The sequence below is a fragment of the Brachycentrus maculatus genome, unplaced genomic scaffold (genome assembly GCF_059751285.1).
Source record: "Brachycentrus maculatus isolate JH-2025_06_01 unplaced genomic scaffold, ASM5975128v1 h1tg000138l, whole genome shotgun sequence".
Taxonomy (NCBI): Eukaryota; Metazoa; Arthropoda; class Insecta; order Trichoptera; family Brachycentridae; genus Brachycentrus; species Brachycentrus maculatus.
The window spans coordinates 77,947-99,976 of NW_028280891.1; the positions used below are offsets into that span (position 1 = coordinate 77,947).

Below are 22,030 nucleotides of genomic sequence, written 5' to 3' on the forward strand. Positions count from 1 at the left end.
TATATATATATATATATGTATAAATATATATATATGTATATATATATATATATATATATATATATATATATATATATATATATATATATATATATATATATATATATATATATATATATATATATATATATATATATATATATATATATATATATATATATATATATATATATATATATATATATATATATATATATTAGGTAAAACCTGAAGAGTTTTTCTCCATTTGAAAAAAATAAAAATAAATTAAAAAAAAAAAACAATTAAACAATACATTTTCTTCAAAATGCAAAAACAACATTTTCTGCCCTGTAGCGGGTAAATATTATGTTTAAAATATGCCGCTTTTGCTGGGATATACTACATTTTTTGGGCATTACGAAAATATGCACAACTGAAAATTGACGATTTTTGATGTATGACGTTATTGAAAGGAGTGAGCGACATGTTAAATTGTGAAATTTATGTATTTTAGAGTTGTGTTCTTAGGACGATGAAGGGCGAGTAATATAGGATTTTTATGATATGATAATTTATTTCTTTATTATACATGTGATTACTATGGTTGAGTATGAATCTTATCATATTACAATTAAATAAGACATATTACATGAGTACTTGTTATGATGTAATACATTTCGTTAAGTGGCCGGAAAAACTAAGTGGAAAGGTATTAAGTGGAAGATTCATTGTCAATGTGCCTTTTTAAACCCCCTTCATAGGGCTTCTTCTTATGTAATAATATATATACTTACTTCCTACTTATCCATAGTATGTATCCCATACATATAAACATCATATATGTTTCAAATACAACGTATCAGTTTACATCCTCCATGGAGAAAATATAAATTATTTTATCTTCCTTACTGGCTATTTTTATCCTCAAGTAATATAGTAAATGAAAATTATTTATTTGATTAAAAATACTTTTAATTTATAACATAATTGAAATGTAACTTTGTTACAAAGTCACTATGAATATTTTATTATAACTAATTTATAATGTCTACCAGTTTTGAAGCTAACCGCTTCATTATCAAGACTGATTAATACTGATTAATTATATTAAAATATACAAAAATTGTGATTTTGAAACAAAGCTACATTATTATTAAATGGAAAATCACAAAGTTAATGCTTCAAATATAAATTATACTTTTAATTAAATTGCTTGGTAATAACGATAGAAATTATATTTAAACAAATATATTAATGATTTACATTTTTGATATCTCGACAACGATGAAGAAGAAAATAAAAGGCTGGATATTTTAATGGCTATTTTTATCCTTAAGTAATCTAGTAAATGAACAGGGCTTATAAGGCTGTCATAGGCTGGTTATGTGTTCATTTTACAAACGTGCAACATTCACCATCCAACCCATGATTAACACCACAGTGCTGAAAATTTTGAAACTCCTATATATATCGTTAATCCCATGACACTGTAAGATAATTTTACTCATATCAATTATTGTAGCTGATCGAAGCGTGAGACGTCTGTCAACCTATTCGTATGGAATACATATCTCTTTTAATTACTCTGGACACATATTAGGATAACACTTTCCTTATCATTCATCGTTTACTTTGTTTATTATGTAATAAAATAACAACTATGTATTCTTTACCACACGAATTTATTTGACTAGCAACATCATCAGACTGGTCAGACACCAATCTGATGATGTCGGTTACGATGAAACCCGGTTGCTGGTCAAATAAAATTCATGTGGAAAAATTACATGTTTGTTATTTTATTTTATTAAATGCAGTTCCACCAAGACATGTCAGTACCAAACATTTTTTAAAAGTTGTTTAATATGTATAATTTAATTCATCATTTATATTCGTCCTAACCACAAAACAATGCTTTTAATACACAAAATAAATATCAGCATGATCAATTTACGAGATATTACAGCCAGGTACTTGAATTATTCTGCTGAAATTTAACTATCGTCTTTTCGACATGTAAGTCTACGTATTCTGAAACAGATTAGCAAAAATACCTCTCACTAAGTTTAGGTGTTCTATTTTAATGCATATGATTCATGTAACACTTGATATCAGATATCGATACCTTAAAATATAATAAATATTTTAATATCAAATCTTATTACCTAATTTGAGTTTTTTTTCTGAATACACCGGGTATTAGATTACATGCATTTTAGTAGCTACTTTTTTGATACGATTATTTCATTGTAATCTAATAATTTTTAGTATTTTATTTTTCGCGTTAAATATTTTATATACTTAGCGCCCAGTATTCGTCAAGGCGCAACATAATTTTCTCTAAATCCAAGTAATATTTTGATTTACTTGATTTTTTTAAAACATCTTTTTCCATTGAAAAAATAAAATTTTCTTCTAGATAATTATATGGTTTTGAAAAGAAAGAAGTTATTGAAAGGTAAAGAGTTGAAAAAAATATGTAGATATATTCTATTTATTTAAAAAAAAAAACAAAAAAAAAACAATATATTCCTTAAAAAAATCGGGCGTGAACAATCATTAGACCTCTCAAGTGGTGTCCGTTGGAATAAATTCTGTGTTCGCGAATATTACCTTAAATATCTCAATAATAAATAAGACATAGAAATGTCTAAATTATTAAGACAACGTCTATGAGTGTAAATATGAAATATTTGCGAGAATTGAATAGGTAAATTATGAATATACATATTTATTTATCAGAATTCATATAATTCTACAAAAACGTAAAAAAGGTAGATAGGTAGAAAAAATATTAGTCATTTAATATCTTACTATGCATTTAAGAAATAAATTTCATAGACAACTATGAAAGATCATTGACAACATATACTATAGTTTTTAAACATATGCTTTATTTTTCATCATTGTGATTTTTTTAATGTTAAAAAATCTCATGAACAAAAATCTGATCATTGAAAAGTTTTTAATATCTCGAAAAAAATATATTGAAATGACATTTTTCTGTTTTAGGTAGGTACACAGGTTCTATATTAATGTACCTACATATGCGTTATTTAAAGAAGGTTTACTACTGAGAACGCTCATTAGAAAACCCCAGAGAATGAGTCACAATCGGGGTTTAGGGTTCGCGTCGCTTCGCGGTCCATTGATCTTTTATTCTTGCGTCGTCTTGCGCCGTTAGTCACCAGGAAAAACACAGGGTTGGGGTTGATAAAACACCCCTGAAATGAGACACAATTCATCTCATAGTTTGCAAAGACGGATTGTAGTGGCGTTCTATTCTCTCTGAATCGACGAGATGGTTAATTTGTTAGTTTTTTACGTAATTGTATTTTTCAATATTAAGTATAATATTAAATATTTTATATTTATATTAGAACCCAGTGAGAGTTCCTAAATGAATGAACTGAAAATATACTTTATGGAAGATATTTGTGTAAGTGATTAGTTATATTTTCTCATTTTTTTCCTTTAAACGTGCTTCTAACCTTATATTTTTATATGCCTTTTAACTGATCCTTTTATTGCTTTATGCAGTGCAAAATTAACATTTTGCACTGTGTTTTCTTATTTTTTTTCAGTCTTGTTAACCTTAATCCCATTACCTAAAACGAGTAATAGAAATTACTCATCGGGAATATTATACATGTGACTTGCATATGCAATATTATATGTTAAAAATGAAAAGAAATTAACGATTATGTAAAAGGGAAAATATGCATAGTGATTTCGAACTAAAAAAAAATCATCAAAATGAGTTTCTAGCGACTTGTAATTTTAAAATAAAAAAAACACTCTCCTTATCATCCATTGTTTACTTTGTGTAATACCACTTTTTTAAAAATTTTATCGTGACTACCGGTTTCGTAAAATCATTCCATCATCAGGTCAATAAAATAAAATTATTACGACTGGAAATTTGTATACAAATACAATTTTGAAACAGAGAAAAAAGACAAAAAACTTGCAATTATTTATTGTAACTGCAGACAGTTGGTAGTAGGTATTCCATTTTTTGTAATATACCCAAAATAAAACAAGGTTGCATTTTATTGGATTGAATTCTACTTTTACTCAAATATCGTAGTCATACACGAGAAAGTGACCAAGTGCATTTATTTACAAAAACGTGATCATTGACTATTTGATATTTTACTAGCTTAATATTGCCCTGAAAACATCCTAAAGGATTTTAAACATAGAAGTATAATATATTGACTTGGTAAAAATGACTAACTGCATTGTTGTTTATTTTCTTGCCAAGCAAAAGTGACTTAAATGGCCCTCCTGAACATTTTACGTTTTGGTAGTTAGTCACTTTTTCCTGTACGACTATGATATATACAATGATATTGTGACGCGTTTCGCCTTATTAAGACATCTTATCAAACCCAAAATTAATAAGACGAAATGCGTTGCACAACATACATCATTGTATGTACTTAAATAAAGGTTGTATTCGAGCCAATAATCTTGTTTAATTTTGGATATATTACCCAAAAAATACTTATAATTTTCATGTTTTCATCTGCAAAATAAGATTTATTACATTTTCTCGCAAGGTTCTCGCGTCCACCCAAGCATCTGTTTATTCTTCACTGGATCCGTTTCATCGCGTAGAAAATATTAAATAAAAACATCGATACATTTCCAAGGGAAGTGTCCCGTATCTCCCCATCGCGCGCGAGCGGGACGGGTATATTTACCGCCCTCCGCCCCTCACGCAACACATTTCATGTATGACCAAACACAGACGTGCCACCGTTGCAAGGGTAAAAGAGGCCAAGTGCCCGCTGCCCGCGCGGACTTGCGACGTTCTGCCCCTGGCTGGCTCCCCTCGGTCTATCGACGAATGGTAATGCACGCTTAGCTGATTTCGTTGAATAAAACTGTCGGACTCTGCCTACCTAATACAAGGCGTGCACTGACGCTGTGTGTGTGAGAACACGTACTCGATATACACACATACACAATGACATAATGACCACTTTGTGAGGCAATTAAAATAAAACATACTCAACATTTTGTATACGCTATACTAATAATTACATACGTTTTAAAATCTCAACGTTGATGAATAATAATATGGAAGTTTGGGTAAGAGAGAATAGAACGCCACACCAATCTGCCTTTGCAAATATTCTTCGCCTCTTTCACATTCACTCCTGACTCCTGACCTGACCATTTTCAATAAGTTTTTCTTGGTCTTCCTCTGCTTATATAACTATATGGTATAGGTTTTCCACTTTAAAGGTTAAAGAGTTGTTGTTTACTACATTTTGAGTAAATCAAAATACTTGTTCATAAATCTGGATTATCTCTAATTAGGAGTTGTTTTACTTTGTTTTGATATCTCAACATAGATGAAGAAGAATATGGAAATTTACATTTTCTCTTTACACAAGTGTAACATTCAACAATTCTACCCATGATTGACAATCAATAAATTCTTGAAACTTCTAGATATATTGATCAAACTGGTAACACAGTTTGCACGAGTTCACAAGAGCCATCTATGGTGAGATGAAGAAAGCTTTTGTTAAGCTGAGACTCTTTCCATTTGTATGTTAGGTCCGAATCCTAGTCGTAAGCCTTGAAAATGCCCAGACTTTCATATTTTCATTCATCTATGTTGAGATGTCAAAAAAAGAGTTGTCCTTTTATTACGTAAAATAATTAAGTGATCACTTTATACACGTGAAACATCAACCATTCTACACAATCATGGGTAAAATTTTGCAAACTTTAACGGTGTAATAAACGGTGTTTGAAAATGATGCGGAATGCATCGAAACACGTGTCACAGTATATTGTAAGTAAAAGTAGTATTTACTAAGTAAAACATTAATTAAAAAGAATAAAAAAATATTAAATGAAGGTATTTTTTCAGAGTAGAAATTTGGTAACTCCATTCGTTGCATAAAAATCCACGTCATAGGGTTGCATTTGGTACATTAATGGCACCAGATAATAGTTTAAGAGGAAGATTCACTCGAGCGGCTAAAGATGGGGGATGCTGTAATTGAATCGCTCCAACTAGTAGGGGTGTACTTTACTACTAACATGTTTAATGCTCTCCACCCCTAACTGCGTCTAATTTGTCAACATGCGAATGTTTCTACATATCTTTCGTGACAAAAAAAAACTTAATCAAAAAATTGTTTCATTTTGTGGTCCCGTGGTTAGTGTCGCGGACTCTTGAGTCTGAGTTTCTCGGTTCGAACCTACTCTACCACAATTTGATTCCTATTTCTAATAATGAGCCGCTTAGACTCACAGAAATAGTATGAAATTGAATTATTTTTGTAAATAATAAAAACACATATATTTTTATTTTTTTTAAATAAAAAAAAATAAAACACAATTTGGTATTTTGAACATCTTTTTCTTCTTTTTCGTCAGATGTCTCTTCACTTCTGGGTGTAGGCCTCTTCTATCTTATTCAATACATGGGCCCAGAGCAATCAAAGTAGCGCAGGGTTCATCTCCTTTCCTTTACGTATCTAACAACCAAGAGAACACTGCTTCTATACGATCCAGTGCCCTATGCACCATCGGGTGCAGATAAGGGTTAAAAGAAGAAGAATTATATTTTCTTGTGGTTTTTAATATATGCATAATAAATAATCGTAAATAGATACACACGTCATATATATTTACTTCTACTACTACTACTAATACCATCACGCCGTTTCCAGTAAAGAGAATAGAACGCCACACTTTTCTGACTGACATACACTCTTCGCTTCCCTCACATCTCTCATACATAGGTACATACATGCCCTCCAATTAGAGGCATGTATGTGTATATGTGACTTTTGACACCACCAGATTTTAGATTCTGATTGATCTGACCGTGCCAAGTCTTTTTGGACCATCCTCGGTCTGTTCTTCCACTCACATTTGGCACGTATATTTTCTCAGTAATTCTCTCGTTATACATTCGCTCCACATGTCCGTACCACCTTAAAGAACTCTTTTCATTTTAAGTATTAATTATAATTTAATCAAATAAAGTGACTTGTATTTTATCTCGCGATCGGTATTAGTGTCGACTTTATGATATATCATTTTTATCTTGTTTTTTTGTACGTTTTAAAATTTGTCATATTACTCTCTGACGTATGTGATATACTTACGGTAAGCACCAATCTTGGAGTTCGTATTTCGGGATAATCTCACATAATCGGATAGCCGTGATAGAATTATACACACATAATACGTATTACGAATTAAATTTCAAATAAACATTGTATGAATCGCGCCCACACGTTGAATTATTCTAAAACTTGTATGGTTTACCAGATTAATGGGCGAATTTGTGAATTCGGTATAAAGATCAACATGAAATATGACGGATTTTTTTCTCAATCAATTATTAATTTCTTATATTCTAAACGAAATGAAACTAACCAATCATTATGTCACTTCCCCGCAGGGGTAGGCAGAGAGATTCTTTCCACACGCCACACCAATCTGTCTTTGCAAACAATCTTCGCATCTTTCATATTCAAGCATCTCGAGATTAGTTACCTTATCGCTCATTCCTTTCAACATCATCATATTTCAAAAATCGACAATTTTCAGTTGTGTTTTCGGAATGTCCCGAAAATTTACTATATCTCGGCAAAAGCAGTATATTTTTAACTTGATATTTACCCGCTACAGGGCAAGAAGTGTTGTTTTTGCATTTTGAAGAAAAGGTTTTGTTTAATTGTTTTCTTTAAATATACTAAATATTTTTTAAATGGAGAAAAACTCTTCAGGTTTTACCTGAAAAGATCTGTTGTACCGTGAAAAATTTAATAAGTGGCTTAATGTTTATTTTTATACATTTTATTATATTCTTAAACATTAAAAACGATCTCCTGAAAAATCAAATTAATTGATATATGACGTTGTTGAAAAGAGTAAGCGTTATATGTTATGCCATAAAATCACCACGCATAAAAGTCATTTCAAATTCTAGATGAAATAACAATTAAATTTTACACACAGCAAAATCTATCATGAATTCCAAATCGCCCACCTTTTTTATCAATTGAAGAAAATCTCTGAGCAATTCTATCAACTCCATTTTCACATGAGAGACGAATTTTCTTTAACCACGTAATATTTTTTCGCATAACGCAAAAAATATAATATCCCTCATGATTTCTGACACGGATTGAGAGAATTTTTATCAAGTGGCAAAAAAAAATTCACCCTTTTAAATAAATCCAATAATTCGAACCAAATATTGCAAATTGAAATCTTTTTACGTCAAAAACATCTGTATTCATTTCGAGAAATTTGTGAAATGGATGGCTTTAATATATAATAAAACATGTTTTATTGGTGTTATTATATAATCGAAAGCAAGATAACGCTTCATTAGTCCAAGTAAATATTCAATAAACCATATAGTGTTAAGACCATCTATGTATTTTATATATTAAAAGCATTGTTAACTTTATGGCATGGTAATATAACACTCCTTATCATGCATCGTTTAGTTTGTGTAATACCACTTAAAACACTACTTCATGGTTCTGAAATAACCATTCCATCATTTGGTAAAATTTGAGCTGAGGATGCAATGAAACTCTACATGGTCTACCTGATGATGGAATGGTTATTCCGAAACTGGTGGTCATGAAGTATTGGTTTAGAGTGATATAACACAATGTAAACGATAAATGATAAGAAGAAGAACGTTAGGTTAGGTTAGGTAAGGCTAGGTTAGGTTAATTTTACTTTAAATATTTTAAACTCTAACCCACACCGTTGACCTGTCAGTAAGATGTAGTACCGTATGCACCATTAATTGAGAAAAAGCTTTTGTAGAAGAACATGAATCTAAATTACTTCTTTATATATTTTTCTTAATACATATCTTCTAAATAAATACTAAAAATTAGGTGTCAATTTATTAAGATATAAATTAACCCGTACTTACTGCTAGACTTCCTTGCGCCTAAGTACGGGTTAATTCTAAATACATAAAGTACCTACCTTAATAAATTAAGTACCTACATATGCAGAAGTACCTATATTCTCAATATTATTAATATTTAAAACAGAAATACCTACCTTATTACGCGCCTACTGCTGAATAAATTATACGCGTAGGTATAATTCATTCCTACCTACCTACGCACCTTACGCGTTTTAAAGGCAAAAGAAATAAAAACAGGACGAATTCCGAAGAACTGGAGTCTAAATTACTTATTTATATATTTTTCTTAATATGTAGGTACTAAAGAAATACTAAAAATCTGGTGTTAATTTGTAAAGGTACAAATTAACCCGTGCTTACTATCTACTAGGCATCCTAGCGCGTAGGTACCCATTTATAAATATATCAAGTACCTGCCTAAATAAATTAAGTACCTACCTTATTGCGTGCCTACTGCCACGGAATAAATTATGCGCGTAGGTACCTACGTACCTTGTGCGTATTGAAAGGAAAAGAAATAGGAACAGGTCGAATTCCGAAGACGCTTTTAATCGTTCCATATTCGGAATTAGAATTTTTCCCGCCAAGCCGAGCGCGGTAATCGGCGGTTACAGAGCGACAAAGGATAATTTAAAATTTCCCCCTACCAGTGATTCCCAACCGTTCGCGAGTCAGCGAATACCTAATCGATTCGGCCGATTTTCCGCCAGGGCGGGCATGTTGGAAGAGGCGTTTTTGATTTTTAAATCTCGTCCGAACGTACGATCAGGTGTTCTGGAAATCTGTCCGGGAAAATCCGGCCGGTAAGGTCACGGGAAAGCTTTGAGCAGGACCTTACTTAAGGCGAAGCTGTGAAAAATCGATGAACCTTAAAAAAATCGAAACAAATTGCGGCTCAAACTGATTAACTAACCATCACGCTGTATTTACCACAGGGGTACGCAGAAAAAATAGAACGCCACACCAGTCTATCCATACAAACAATTTTCGCCATTTCTACATTCATACATCTCCTCATACATACCCGCCGATTATTCCGACATCTTACCTGACCATTTTCAAGTATTTGAAGTACTTGATCACACCAAGTTTTCCTTAATCTTCTTCTGCATCTATTATCAACCACATTTTCCTCATAAATTTGTTTATCTGTTCTTTCTTCACCCATTCGATCCCGAAACCATCTGAACACATTTTTCTTAACTTCAACAAATTGTATAATGATGTAATTTTGTCATCATTATCGTTTTTCTTGTTCTGACCCATATAGCATCCAATGGTCCATCGGGCACTGCACCAGGTCGATAAAATGTTGTTTTTTTAGGCATTGTCATCAAAAATTAGTGTTTTTCGAATATTTTCTTGTAAACAATTTTCTACAAACATATCTTTTGTCTTAAAACGATATTTAGTTTTTTTCTTTAATGTTTTTATTCAACATTTTTTGAAAGAATGTGAAATGAATATAATAATATGGCTTAGCTGTGAATCATGGCAAAAAATCCAATGGTGCATAGGGTACTGCATCAGATCGATCGAATGTTGTTTTTTTAGTCACTGTAATCAGAAAAATTGTTTTTTCGAAAAAAAAAATTAAATATTTTTCTAAAAAACACATGTTCTGTCTCAAAACGATGTTTAGTTATTTTAATAATGTTTTATTTCATATTTTTTGAAAGGATGTGAAACGAATATAATATAGGGTAGCTGTGAATCATGGCAAACGTATGCAAGGAAAATCAGTGAGATTTCATAGGTACGTTCTAAAATATGCTTGGGCGTCAGAATTGATGCAATCAAACTCGTTAATAACGTTTCGTCGCCCGGCGAGATTTCGCCCCTAACCCTTCGAGAACGAATTAAAATGTAAATCCCCAGCGCGGTCGGACAAAAAATAATTAATTCAATAAAAAATCTACATTTCCATGTGGACAATGTGGTAAAAATGAAGAAAAAAAAGAGTGACCAGATATTTTAATTCCATCGAAAATAATTTGGCCCGATTCAAACGCGCTCATCCGTTCGACTGATCCTTATTTTGAAATTCTATTGTTACGCCATCTACCGCAGGCCCATTATACTGTAAACTGTATGCGTCTGGTCTCCCTCTATAAATTTTGCGGTGCATAGTAAACGCTGGGCGGACTATTCCGAATTCACCCCACTTTACAATGAGAACGTTCAGTTTTACAGATGTTCCCTGGGCCTGCGTAAGAAATTTCAACAACGAAATATTTTGGATGTAATTGAACGCGGCACTATGTTTTTTGATCAGCATTTTCGCCTTGTACGAATTTTGATATCTGGCCTCCCAGTATATTATTACAAATATTCATTCATTCAAACCCTTATCCGCACCCCAGTCGTGCATAGGGCACTGCATCATATAAACGCAGTGTTATCTTGATCGTGAACACGCGAAGGAAAGTTGATAAGCCCTCCGCTTCAGGTATCAGTCCAAGGTAAAGTCCTTATTTTATGAATATCATAAATAAATTTAAATATTTTAATACAGCACCCAAAAAATTGAAGTATCTCAATTTAATTTGAATATATGGCAAAATTTACTCAATTTTGAAGCCTACTTTGATATAATCATTTTTTTCTTTTTACATTTTATTACGGATGTATTTATATATTTGTTCCTGGTTATGTATGTTCATATAAGTAAATGATGAATAAAATCTTAATATTTGTACATTATATTGAATTGTATTTTATTTATGTTATGTATTATGCAAAATAGTGATTTAGTGTTTACGAATCATAAATAAACAAACGAATTTCAAATAAATAAAAATTTGCCATATGTATTAAATTTTGAACTCACTAATGGTTGCACCTTTTTTTGAAGTACTCATGAAGATTGGCTATTGTTTGAAAATTAGCTATTCAAGCTAAGCCTGAGCTAAGTATTTTAATAGTCTCTTGCATTATTAATATTTAACCCATTTAAAAATTAATCAATATCTAAAATCACGTTCAATTCAAAGTTTTTCTCTAAATAAAGAATGACCGTAAAAATTCAATAAAAACACACACTTATCATTAATTTTCAACTGAATTTATTAATTAAAATAAAACGTTAGTTATTATACAGTTATCCTGCACACTGTGTAATAAAAGACTTTTAAAAATGTATTGTGAAGTAACAGATAAATAATTATTTGTTTAATCGTATAACTATACAATCAACGATTTTACTTAAGTTATTTTACATTTTCCTCAAAAAGTTGTAAGATATTTTATTATAAACATCCTGTTATTTTATTACTGTCATATTACATAAGCTACTCTTATAACATTTTCGTATAAAAAAGGGAACAAGTATTACGAAAATTTTGACCTTCTTTTATTTAGCATTTGTGGGAACGCTATTGTATAATTCGTATGCGGTTACCGAGCAGGCAGGAAAGCAATTTCTGTCCATGACAGATCTCCAGCCAATCAGATACAACGGAATAAATTTTAAAAATATCAGATAATCTGGGGAGAGTGGATAGGGGGAGATGTTCAGAATATGCGTTGGGTCGAACATTGCAACTTTTTAAACCAATTTTAGTTTTATCATTACTTGATGTATGCATATATCGCTCACTACTTTCAACAACGTCATATATTAAAAATCATAAATTTTCAGTGGTGCATGTTTTTTGAATGCCCAGAAATGTACTACATATATCCTAGCAAAAGCGGCATATTTTAACTTAATATTTACCCGCTACAGGGCAGAAAGTGTTGTTTTTGCATTTCGAAGAAAATGTATTGTTTAATTATATTTTTAAATATACTAAATAGTTTTCAAATGGAGATAAATCATTCAGGTTTTATCTAAAAAGATCTGTTGCACAGTAAAAAGTTCAATAAGTGGTTTGATATTTATTTTTAACATATTTCATCATATTCTTAAACTCTCTCCAATCTCCTGAAAAATCAAGTTTTTTGATATATGACGTTGTTGAAAGGAGTCAGCGATATGTAAAACGATATTTTAATGCTCGTATGTATGTTATATTAATTTCACTTATGTTAAAATAAATTACAAGTAAATATAACATTATATGTTTAATAAAACAACAAAAAATCAGTTGTTTTCACATATTTTATTTGACCAGTGATCGGGTTTCAACGTTACTGACATCATTAAAATGATGGGATGCTAGATTAAATTATAAAATGTTATATATATACAAGAGAAAATGAATTTAAATTGGATGAAAATAAAACGATGTCGGATAAAACAAAACTAGAACTTTGTTTTTAGCCACTTTTTTGGTACTTTTCTCTAACTTGATATGATAAGAACCTTATCATCTTTAGGGAGACATTTACTTGTGTATCCCTGAAGATGACAAGGTTCTTGTCGAGAACCGGTTGGAGAAAAATACTAAAAGTGAAAGTCGTTAAAAACAAATTTCATAAATTTATTCAAAGTTTATAAATTTCAATTCAATTTAAATTATCTTTTCATTAAAATTATATAAAATAATGGCTTTTAATCTTCTATTTTCCATTTATTTTATTAAGTTTTTTGCAATGTGCAACAATGTATCTGCAAAAAATATTCAAGAAATTATATTTAATAAATTTAGGTAGTATTTTTATACTACTTACTAACCAACCATCACGCCGTTTCCCACAGAGGCAGGCAGAGAGAATAGAACTTCATACCACTCTGTCCTTGCAAAGATTCTTCGCCTCTTCCACGTTCATGCAATCTCCTCATACATACTCGCCGATTATTTAGATACCTAACCTGACCGCTTTCAAGTACATAATATGTAGCATGTTTTTAAAAATATTTTTAATATACATTAAGATTTAAATTTAAATTTTGAATTTAAGTTTTTTACACGTGTTTCGATGCATTTCGCATCATTTTGATAGTAGATTTTAAGAAATAGTGGTATTTAAAAAATAAAACTTAAATTAAAATGGATAGATTCTACCACAAAGTGACTGCCGAATCAATTAATGAAATTTAAGTTTAAAGTTTGAGAATCTCCGGCACAGATGCGCATTCCTCGCTTGAAATTGGAGGGAGAGGACAGATACGTTCGTTTTTTATTCAAAAATTGAGGGAAAATAGGTTGGGTATTTATTGTGAGCGCGCGTGCGCGGGGCCTTATTTAATTTGCACCGTTCTTTTACTCGAATCGTTATTTGAATTAGTTCCGATCGGTTCTTTCGCCCCCACTCTGCGACCCGGATCCATTCACTGGGAGGATTTTAAAAAAGTCGAACAGTCCTTTTCATTCTTCTCCGCTCTCTGCGTTAGTTTCTAAACTTGTTGATTCAGGTGAAGGTTTAACTAAGGTTTATTCAAATCGAATTACATTCACTCCGCTTACTACATTTAAAACGATTTTGAATATGGAAAAAAAGAAAAGTAAAAAAGGAAATAGTTCTTTTTCCCGGGTTACATTTTTGTGACGATTGATTTGCTACATTTATGGTCAGTCTCCACCCGTCTCTATCCTCTGCTCGTCTTTTTAACTTGGCTAACCCGCTAAATTGTTGTTTTTTTCTGCCTACCCCTGCAATGACATCATCAGACTGGTGTGAAGCTAGACAAAAAAAATATTTTTCAAACCTTTATCTGCACCCCATGGTGCATAGGGCACTGCCTCATATAAACACAGTATTATTTTGATCGTTAGCTCTCCGCTTCAGGTACCAGTCCAGGGTTATATTGAATAAATATTTGAGTGGAAAATAACTTATATTTACATGATCCCCCTGGGAATCCGACCCGGGACCTCCAGACAAAATTCTTTAAACAAAAAATCATGGTTTTCAACCCCTGCCTTGTATATATATATAATACATGTTAGAATTTTAGGTAACGACAAAACCCGGTCGCTGGTCAAATAAAATTTAAGTGGAAATAATATAGTTATTATTTTATTATATAAAACCAGTACAAGTAATGTCAGTACAAAACTTAAATCTAATAAAATAGTGGTATTTCCCAAATGAAAGTTAAATTAAATATTCATTTTTCCCTTACAAAATTCACTCTCAGCACTTATTGTCAATCATTGTAATAGTATGTAACATTATTGTCAACCTAAATTATGTAAAAATACTCCATTATTTATTTAAAACGATCTCCGACCACATCACAATGATAATTTGTACAACAATGGACCGACATGCATTGACGCAATTCACTCTCACAGCGTGCACTTAGGACTGGAGCATGGACCACAGTCGTACGACAATGCAGTATTGACATTGTCACGACATGTCGAATTATTGTCCGAGATGCATCATTGTTCGACATGTCAATCTTAGGGCATGCTGCGCTACTGCAAGGACTGTAAGTCTCAAGTGAGATTATGTTCAAGTATGAAGGATGTTGAAGTCTACAGTCTGTATAATAAGCACAGGGATAACGGAAACAAACGACCATTTTTTTTTATAAAATAGATGATCGTTTGAATATTGAAGAAATAAATAAAATAAAGATAGCATTTATTCCAAAAAAATCAAATAAAAAAATGCTAGTACTATTAGAGGTTATTTTATTTACAACATTTTGAGTGTGTCCAAATATTTGTTCACAAATTCTGGATTATATCCAATTACAGGAGTTATTTTCATATTATTTTTTAAATCTCATCAAAGATGAAGAAGAATATGAAAGTCTGGGCATTTACGGGGCTGACGACCGTCATAGGCTGGTTTAAGTGATCACTTTACACACGTGTAACATTCACCAATTCTACCCATTATTGACAACCACACTACTCAAATTCTTGGAAGTTCTATATATAAACCAATTTTGAAACATTGTTCTTGAATCGCTAGGACTTCACTAGAGACATCTATTGGTGAGATGAAAAGAAGCTTTTTATTAATTATTTTATATATTTTTGAAGATATTTTTATTAATTTTGTCTACATTTTTGGTAAATTTCTTTACAATTAATTATATAATGAGTCATTGATATAACAATAATTATTTCAGACAGAGTTATTACATTTTAATAAGTAAACAGATCCGTTCGTGCCATCCTGTAGTTTGAATGGGATTCTTCCCTGCAAATTTGTAGGACCTAATAATGATATTTGTATCCATTCAAAACCAACAGACCGCATCCTCACCTGGCAATTTTTTGCCGAAGGTCCTTTCATTTCATTTCAGAAATGCCGGCTTATTAAATTCGGAATATGAACGAAAAAATATGGTGGCTATGAATATCGACGAACTTTTTTTCGTAGTCGAACTTTCAAGACGTTATTAAAATGAAGAATAGCTTTGTCAACAATATTATGATCCTTGTATCCTCGTTTTATTGTTAACGATATTTATGATTCGGGAATAATATTATGTAGTAGTTTATTTTAAACTTATATAGACTTTGAAAAACTATAAATTTACTAAAAATATTGAATTTATTTACGATTTTCAGGGATAATAATATGTAGGTACTATAAGTATAGTTTGTACATAGTTGGTTCTTTTAAAACAAATCGTGATATGCGCATGCATAATTATCATATATCGCTCACTCCTTTCAAGAACGTCATAAATAAAAAAAACTTGATTTTTCAGGAGAACGTTTTTAAAGTTTAAAAATATAACACAATGTATTAAAAATAAATATCAAGCCTCTTATTGAACTTTTTACTGTGCAACAGATCTTTTTAGGTAAAACATGACGGTTTTGTCTCCAAAATGCAACCTTTTCTTCAAAATGCAAAAACAACACTTTCTGCTCTATAGCAAGTAAATATTATGTTAAAAATATGGCTCTTTTGCTGGGATAAAGTACATTTTGTAGGCATTTCGAAAACATACACCAACCTTTTTTTCAAAATGCAAAAACAACACTTTCTGCCCTTATAGCAAGTAAATATTAAGTTTAAAATATGTCTCTTTTGCTGGGATATAGTACATTTTGTGGGCATTCCGAAAACATACACAACTGAAAATTGTCGATTTTTGATTTATGACGTTCTTGAAAGGAGTGAGCGATATGTATGATAATTTATTTGTTTATTTGGTATTTACTTTGTAGAATAATACGATAGTTTAAATGTGAAATAAAACACTTGCATAATATTACTTATTGAGTTTATTAATGTAAACACGCCTAGTTTCAAGAACCACAAATGTTCTCATCAAAAACCTTTTAATAATAACATCTATAGTTTTCAAAACAGTGTGTATTTTTTATTTATTTAAAGATTCATGATTAAATTCGTAAATGTATTAAATATTATAATGAAACAAAATTCACTTAGCGCTTACCATGTTTGTTTTATTTGACGAGTTATTATTTTTTTGCTTAAAACACTGTTTTTGTGTTGAAAAAACGGTTTTCTTCGAAATATATATATCATTTTAAAAAGAAAAGGGTTATTGAAAGTTTAAAAAATTTTAAAAAATATTCTAAAAGAATCGGATTTCAACATACATATATTCTAAAATAAAATGTGCGCGTACAAGCTGTGTGGCTTCTAATTGACTATTACTGAATTGTATATTTATAATATCCACTGACACTTCGTAATGGAATTGCGTTTTAATATATTATTAGATTAAAACCAATATTTTTAGCTTTTCCACTTTATTTTTATTTAACCAGCGACCGGATTTCGTCGTTACCGACATCATCAGACTGGTGGGAGGCTATACAAATTGTTATGTTATACATAAAACATGGTTATCAACTCCTGCCTTGTTTTATATATAACATAACAATGCAAAGCTAAGATAAGCATTATCGTTAAAATTAAGAAAGGTGTGTTGAGATGGTTTGGACATGTAGAACGAATGAGTGAGGAAAGAACGGTAAAACAAATTTATGAGGCGAATGTTAGTGGGAAAAGAAGCAGAGGAAGACCGAAAAAAACATGGCACGATCAGGTATGCCAAATATTTTAAAGTGGTCAGGTTAGGAGCCGTAACAATCGGCGGGTATGTATGAGGAGATGCATGAACGTGGAAGAGGCGAAGAATGTTTGCAAGGACAGAGTGTTGTGGCGCTCTATTCTCTCTGCCTACCCCTGCGGGGAAGCGGCGTGATGGTTAGATAGTTTTTTTTATAACAATTTGTATAGCCTCCCACCAGTCTGATGATGTCGGTAACGACGGAACCCGGTTGCTGGTCAAATAAAAATAAATTGGAAAAGCTAAAAATATTGTTTTTAATCTAATAATATATTGAATTGTATATATTTGAGAGTACATCCTTAACTTGACTTTACAATTTGATTTAAACTTACAACAACTAATTTTTTTTAAATTACTAGAGTATTTCTTTGCCTTCGTTAAAGGGTAGTTGTGCCTATATGCACTACTACCCTTAAACAAGTTAGCATGCTAACGGTTGTATTCAACTAGTTTTCCGACCGAGCGCCTCAAAGGTCAACGCATCAACACCCGCCATTTTATCAGGCAGTGCAAAGGCTGTACACGCCGGATATTGCGAAGGCTTCGGAGGGATCGAGGGTTGCCATGGAGACGACGCGCGTGCGCCGGCGCCGCGACGACTGGGGGATTCCCATCCGTGTTTTCTGGGAAAACAACCGCCGATTTTCACGAAGGGGACGCTATCTGCGGTTAGGGGTTCATCGGCTGATTGGAAAAGTGGATGCGAGGAATGTAGGCAAGACGAAAATGCGCCCTATTGCATATATAACTATATCTACGTTATACGGTATCCTACGACTGTTGAAATATTGAACTTTTTGAATTTAAGTACAATTAATTATTTGGTTAGTACACGTTTTTTAAACCTTTAGTGACACGTGTTTTGATGATATCATTCAATTTATAAACACCGTATCACAAAACATTTTATACATATACCTGCCGTACCAATAAACGAAATGAAATACTATGTTGAGGATAATTTTAACATTGAAATAATTTTAAAATTATTCTGGTAACTATCCAAAAAAATGATAACATTAAAAGACTACAAACTTTTACATTTTGAATTTATACAAGTACCTACATATTTTCATATTAAATATAAAAATAAAACATGTATAAGGTGTTCGAAAATGATGCGGAATGCATCGAAATATGTGGTATATACCAAATAGTGGTATATACCAATTAAAACTTAAATTACAAATAAATAGATATAACAAAAAAGGAACAACCGAATCAATTAATGATGTCAGTAACTAAAGTCGTCGAAGGTACTACGGTCGATCAGGATGACACTGCTTCAATACGAGTTAGTGCCATATGCACCATTGAGTGCAGATAAGGTTAAAAAAGAAGAGGTACCTTTTAATTTTAACTTCTTTTAACCCTTATCCACACCCAATGGTGCATAGGGCACTACATCATATAAACACAGTGTTATTCGATCGTTAACACATGAAGGAAAGGTGAATCAGCTCACCGCTTCAGGTACCAGTCCAGGGTAATATTAAATAAAGTTTAGAGAGAAAAAATCTGACCCCCCCTGGGAATCGAACCCGGGACCTCCAGAATGGTAACCGAGCATGCTGACCATTACACTGCGCAGGCGGACAAATAAAACAATATTCACTTATCAAATAAAACGAAAATAGAAAAAAACTACATGCCTATTAAATTTTTATACATGTAAAATGCAGTTCCACTAAGAAATCTTAGTCTGACTAATCTGTAATCCAATAAGAAACAAAAGTATCTACCAAATAATCTAAAACTATTTTGTAAATAGGATTCGTGTCAGAATTGTAATAAGTAAAGTGTGGCAGTTTTGTACTGGTAGTGTAAAAATAATTCCCCGCTTTTACAATAGTGTTCTCTTGCCGAGGATTATCTTCCATTAGGGAAACATTAGGATTAAAGAGAAAAGCCTATTACTCTAGTCCCCGACTCCATCGCGCGCTCGCTTCAGGGACGACCCATCACCTCCCAATTGTCCATACTTTTCTCAAATTTTGTAATACTACAATTTGTATAATAGCTCTAAAAATCTGTATTTTTTTTACTTATTTTAATTTTACTATACAACAACTTCTAAGTGAAGAAAACCCAGATTTGTAAACAGTTTTTTGGACACGCTCAAAATTTTGTGAATAAAAATATCGGGTAAAATTATACATAAAATTAAAATTCATCTTTTCAGGAGTGTACTGGTATGTACATATAATAATCCGGTTAGGATCTTGCATGCATCCAAATAAAAAAGCCTCTGCTAAATTAAATGTTTTTCAAACCAACCAAAGATGGCTGCTGTGAGCTCAAATTTCATTTAAGTGGAGAATCCAGAATTCGAGAATAAAGATTTGGACACACTCTAAATCTTAGAAATAAATTTCTGAATATAGTTGGCCGTTCGATGCAATGTGGGGGAGTCAAGATGTTTCCATTCTCTTGAGACGCATATACCATTATCTCCTCAAAATCTTCTTTAACCTGGCTCCATCCCAACTTATCGTCTTTGTAGACTGATGGGGTCAGCTCTCCTCATCCTCAGGTTGTAGGTCCTTTTATCGTATGCAATATCACCTAAGCCATGCCTTCAAATCATGTTATCATTCTATAGTACCCATGAATTTTTGGAATTGCTATAGATATTTTTTGAGGAAGATCCGTGGCAATTGCTTGGTTTAAAATGTGTTCATATTCTCTACGTCCTATGTGCCCACACTAGAGTGTTAGAAGTAAATATCTGACTATAGATTAACGTGCGATGCAGTGTGTAGGAGTCTGGATGATTCCATCCAGATGAGTTGGCCATCCACAATGACAAGGAGCTCAACAAGCTGCCCTCCAGCGTGACGACCATCGCTCAGGAAGGCATCCTGCCCACAACACCTTGGCCACTCTCTAGCCCATGGGATCAAGAGATATATATATATGACAATAAAGTTTTTCATCCTCAGGTGTCCTCGATCAACCGCGTGCTGCGGAACCTGGCCTCGCAGAAGGAGCAGCAGTCCGGGCCGACGTCAGCCGGCGACAGCGTGTACGACAAGCTGCGGATGTTCAACGCGGGCCAGGCGGGCGTCGGCGTCGGCGGCTGGGCCTGGTACGGCGCTGCGCCGCCCGCCGCCCACCTGCAGCTGCCGCCCGCGCCGCCGCCGCCCGCCGCGCCCGCGCTCAGCGCCGCGCATCCGGGCAGAGATGACCTGCACAAGAGAGGTGAGGAGAATTTCCATCAAACTTAATTCCTCTACCTCCTTCCCTAAACTCCTTTCTTCCTTTCTTGAGTCCGGCACGACCTGCATATGAGGGGTGAGGAAAATGTCCATCAAACTTCATCCCTTAGTTTTTTCGTCTACCCCTTGAACATCCTTCTTACTTTCTTCAGTCAAGGACTACCTGCATATGAAGGATGAGGAAAATACCCTTCAAACTTCATTTATTAGTTTTTTTATGTATATGATATATATTTAATGTATTATAAGTAAATTTATATATAAAAATTATATAAAAAAATATATATAAAAATTTAAAGATAAAAGTAGACTGAACGCAGTCGAAATGCGATCTCTCAGAAGAATGTGCAACAAAACGATGTATGATAGATGTGCGAATAGTGAAATAAGGAAGGAATGCAAGGCTGAGATAAGCATTATCGATAAAAATAAGAAAGGTGTGTTGAGATGGTTTGGACATGAAGAACGAATGAGTGAGGAAAGAACGGTAAAACAAATTTATGAGGCGAATGTTAGTGGGAAAAGAAGCAGAGGAAGACCGAGAAAAACATGGCACGATCAGGTAGGCCAAATACTTGAAAGTGGTCAGGTTAGGAGTCGTAACAATCGGCGGGTATGTATGAGGAGATGCATGAACGTGGAAGAGGCGAAGAATGTTTGCAAGGACAGAGTGGTGTGGCGCTCTATTCTCTCTGCCTACCCCTGCGGGGAAGCGGCGTGATGGTTAGTTAGTTAGTTAATATATATATTTGTGTATAATATGTTTTTATCATTTAAATCTGCATATTATTGATGCATGAATAAGATGAGGAAAAAAATACGGAGTTTATTCACTAGCATCGGTAAACTTGATAAGCCCACCACGTCTGTGGATTTTTCACGAAGTTTTCAGCGAAGCGCCCAAGAGGTCACGCGCGGAGGCTTCTAGGCAAATATGTGAAATACATCCTCTTGCGAGCCTTAGAAACTCTTTCAGAATAAGATATGTTCCCTTTAAGGCTCGAG

General features: G+C 32.7%; 1 protein-coding gene across 4 annotated transcripts in view; it reads left to right on the top strand.

Moving 5' to 3' along the window:
- Window positions 1-22,030, top strand: part of toy (paired box 6 protein twin of eyeless) — a 119,118-nt gene that overhangs the window by 55,210 nt on the left and 41,878 nt on the right. For all 4 annotated transcript variants that reach the window (XM_088260539.1, XM_088260537.1, XM_088260538.1 and 1 more), the window contains exon 4: window positions 20,750-21,008. In XM_088260539.1, coding sequence (XP_088116665.1) covers window positions 20,750-21,008 — 259 coding nt within the window. The remainder of the gene's footprint in view (window positions 1-20,749; window positions 21,009-22,030) is intronic.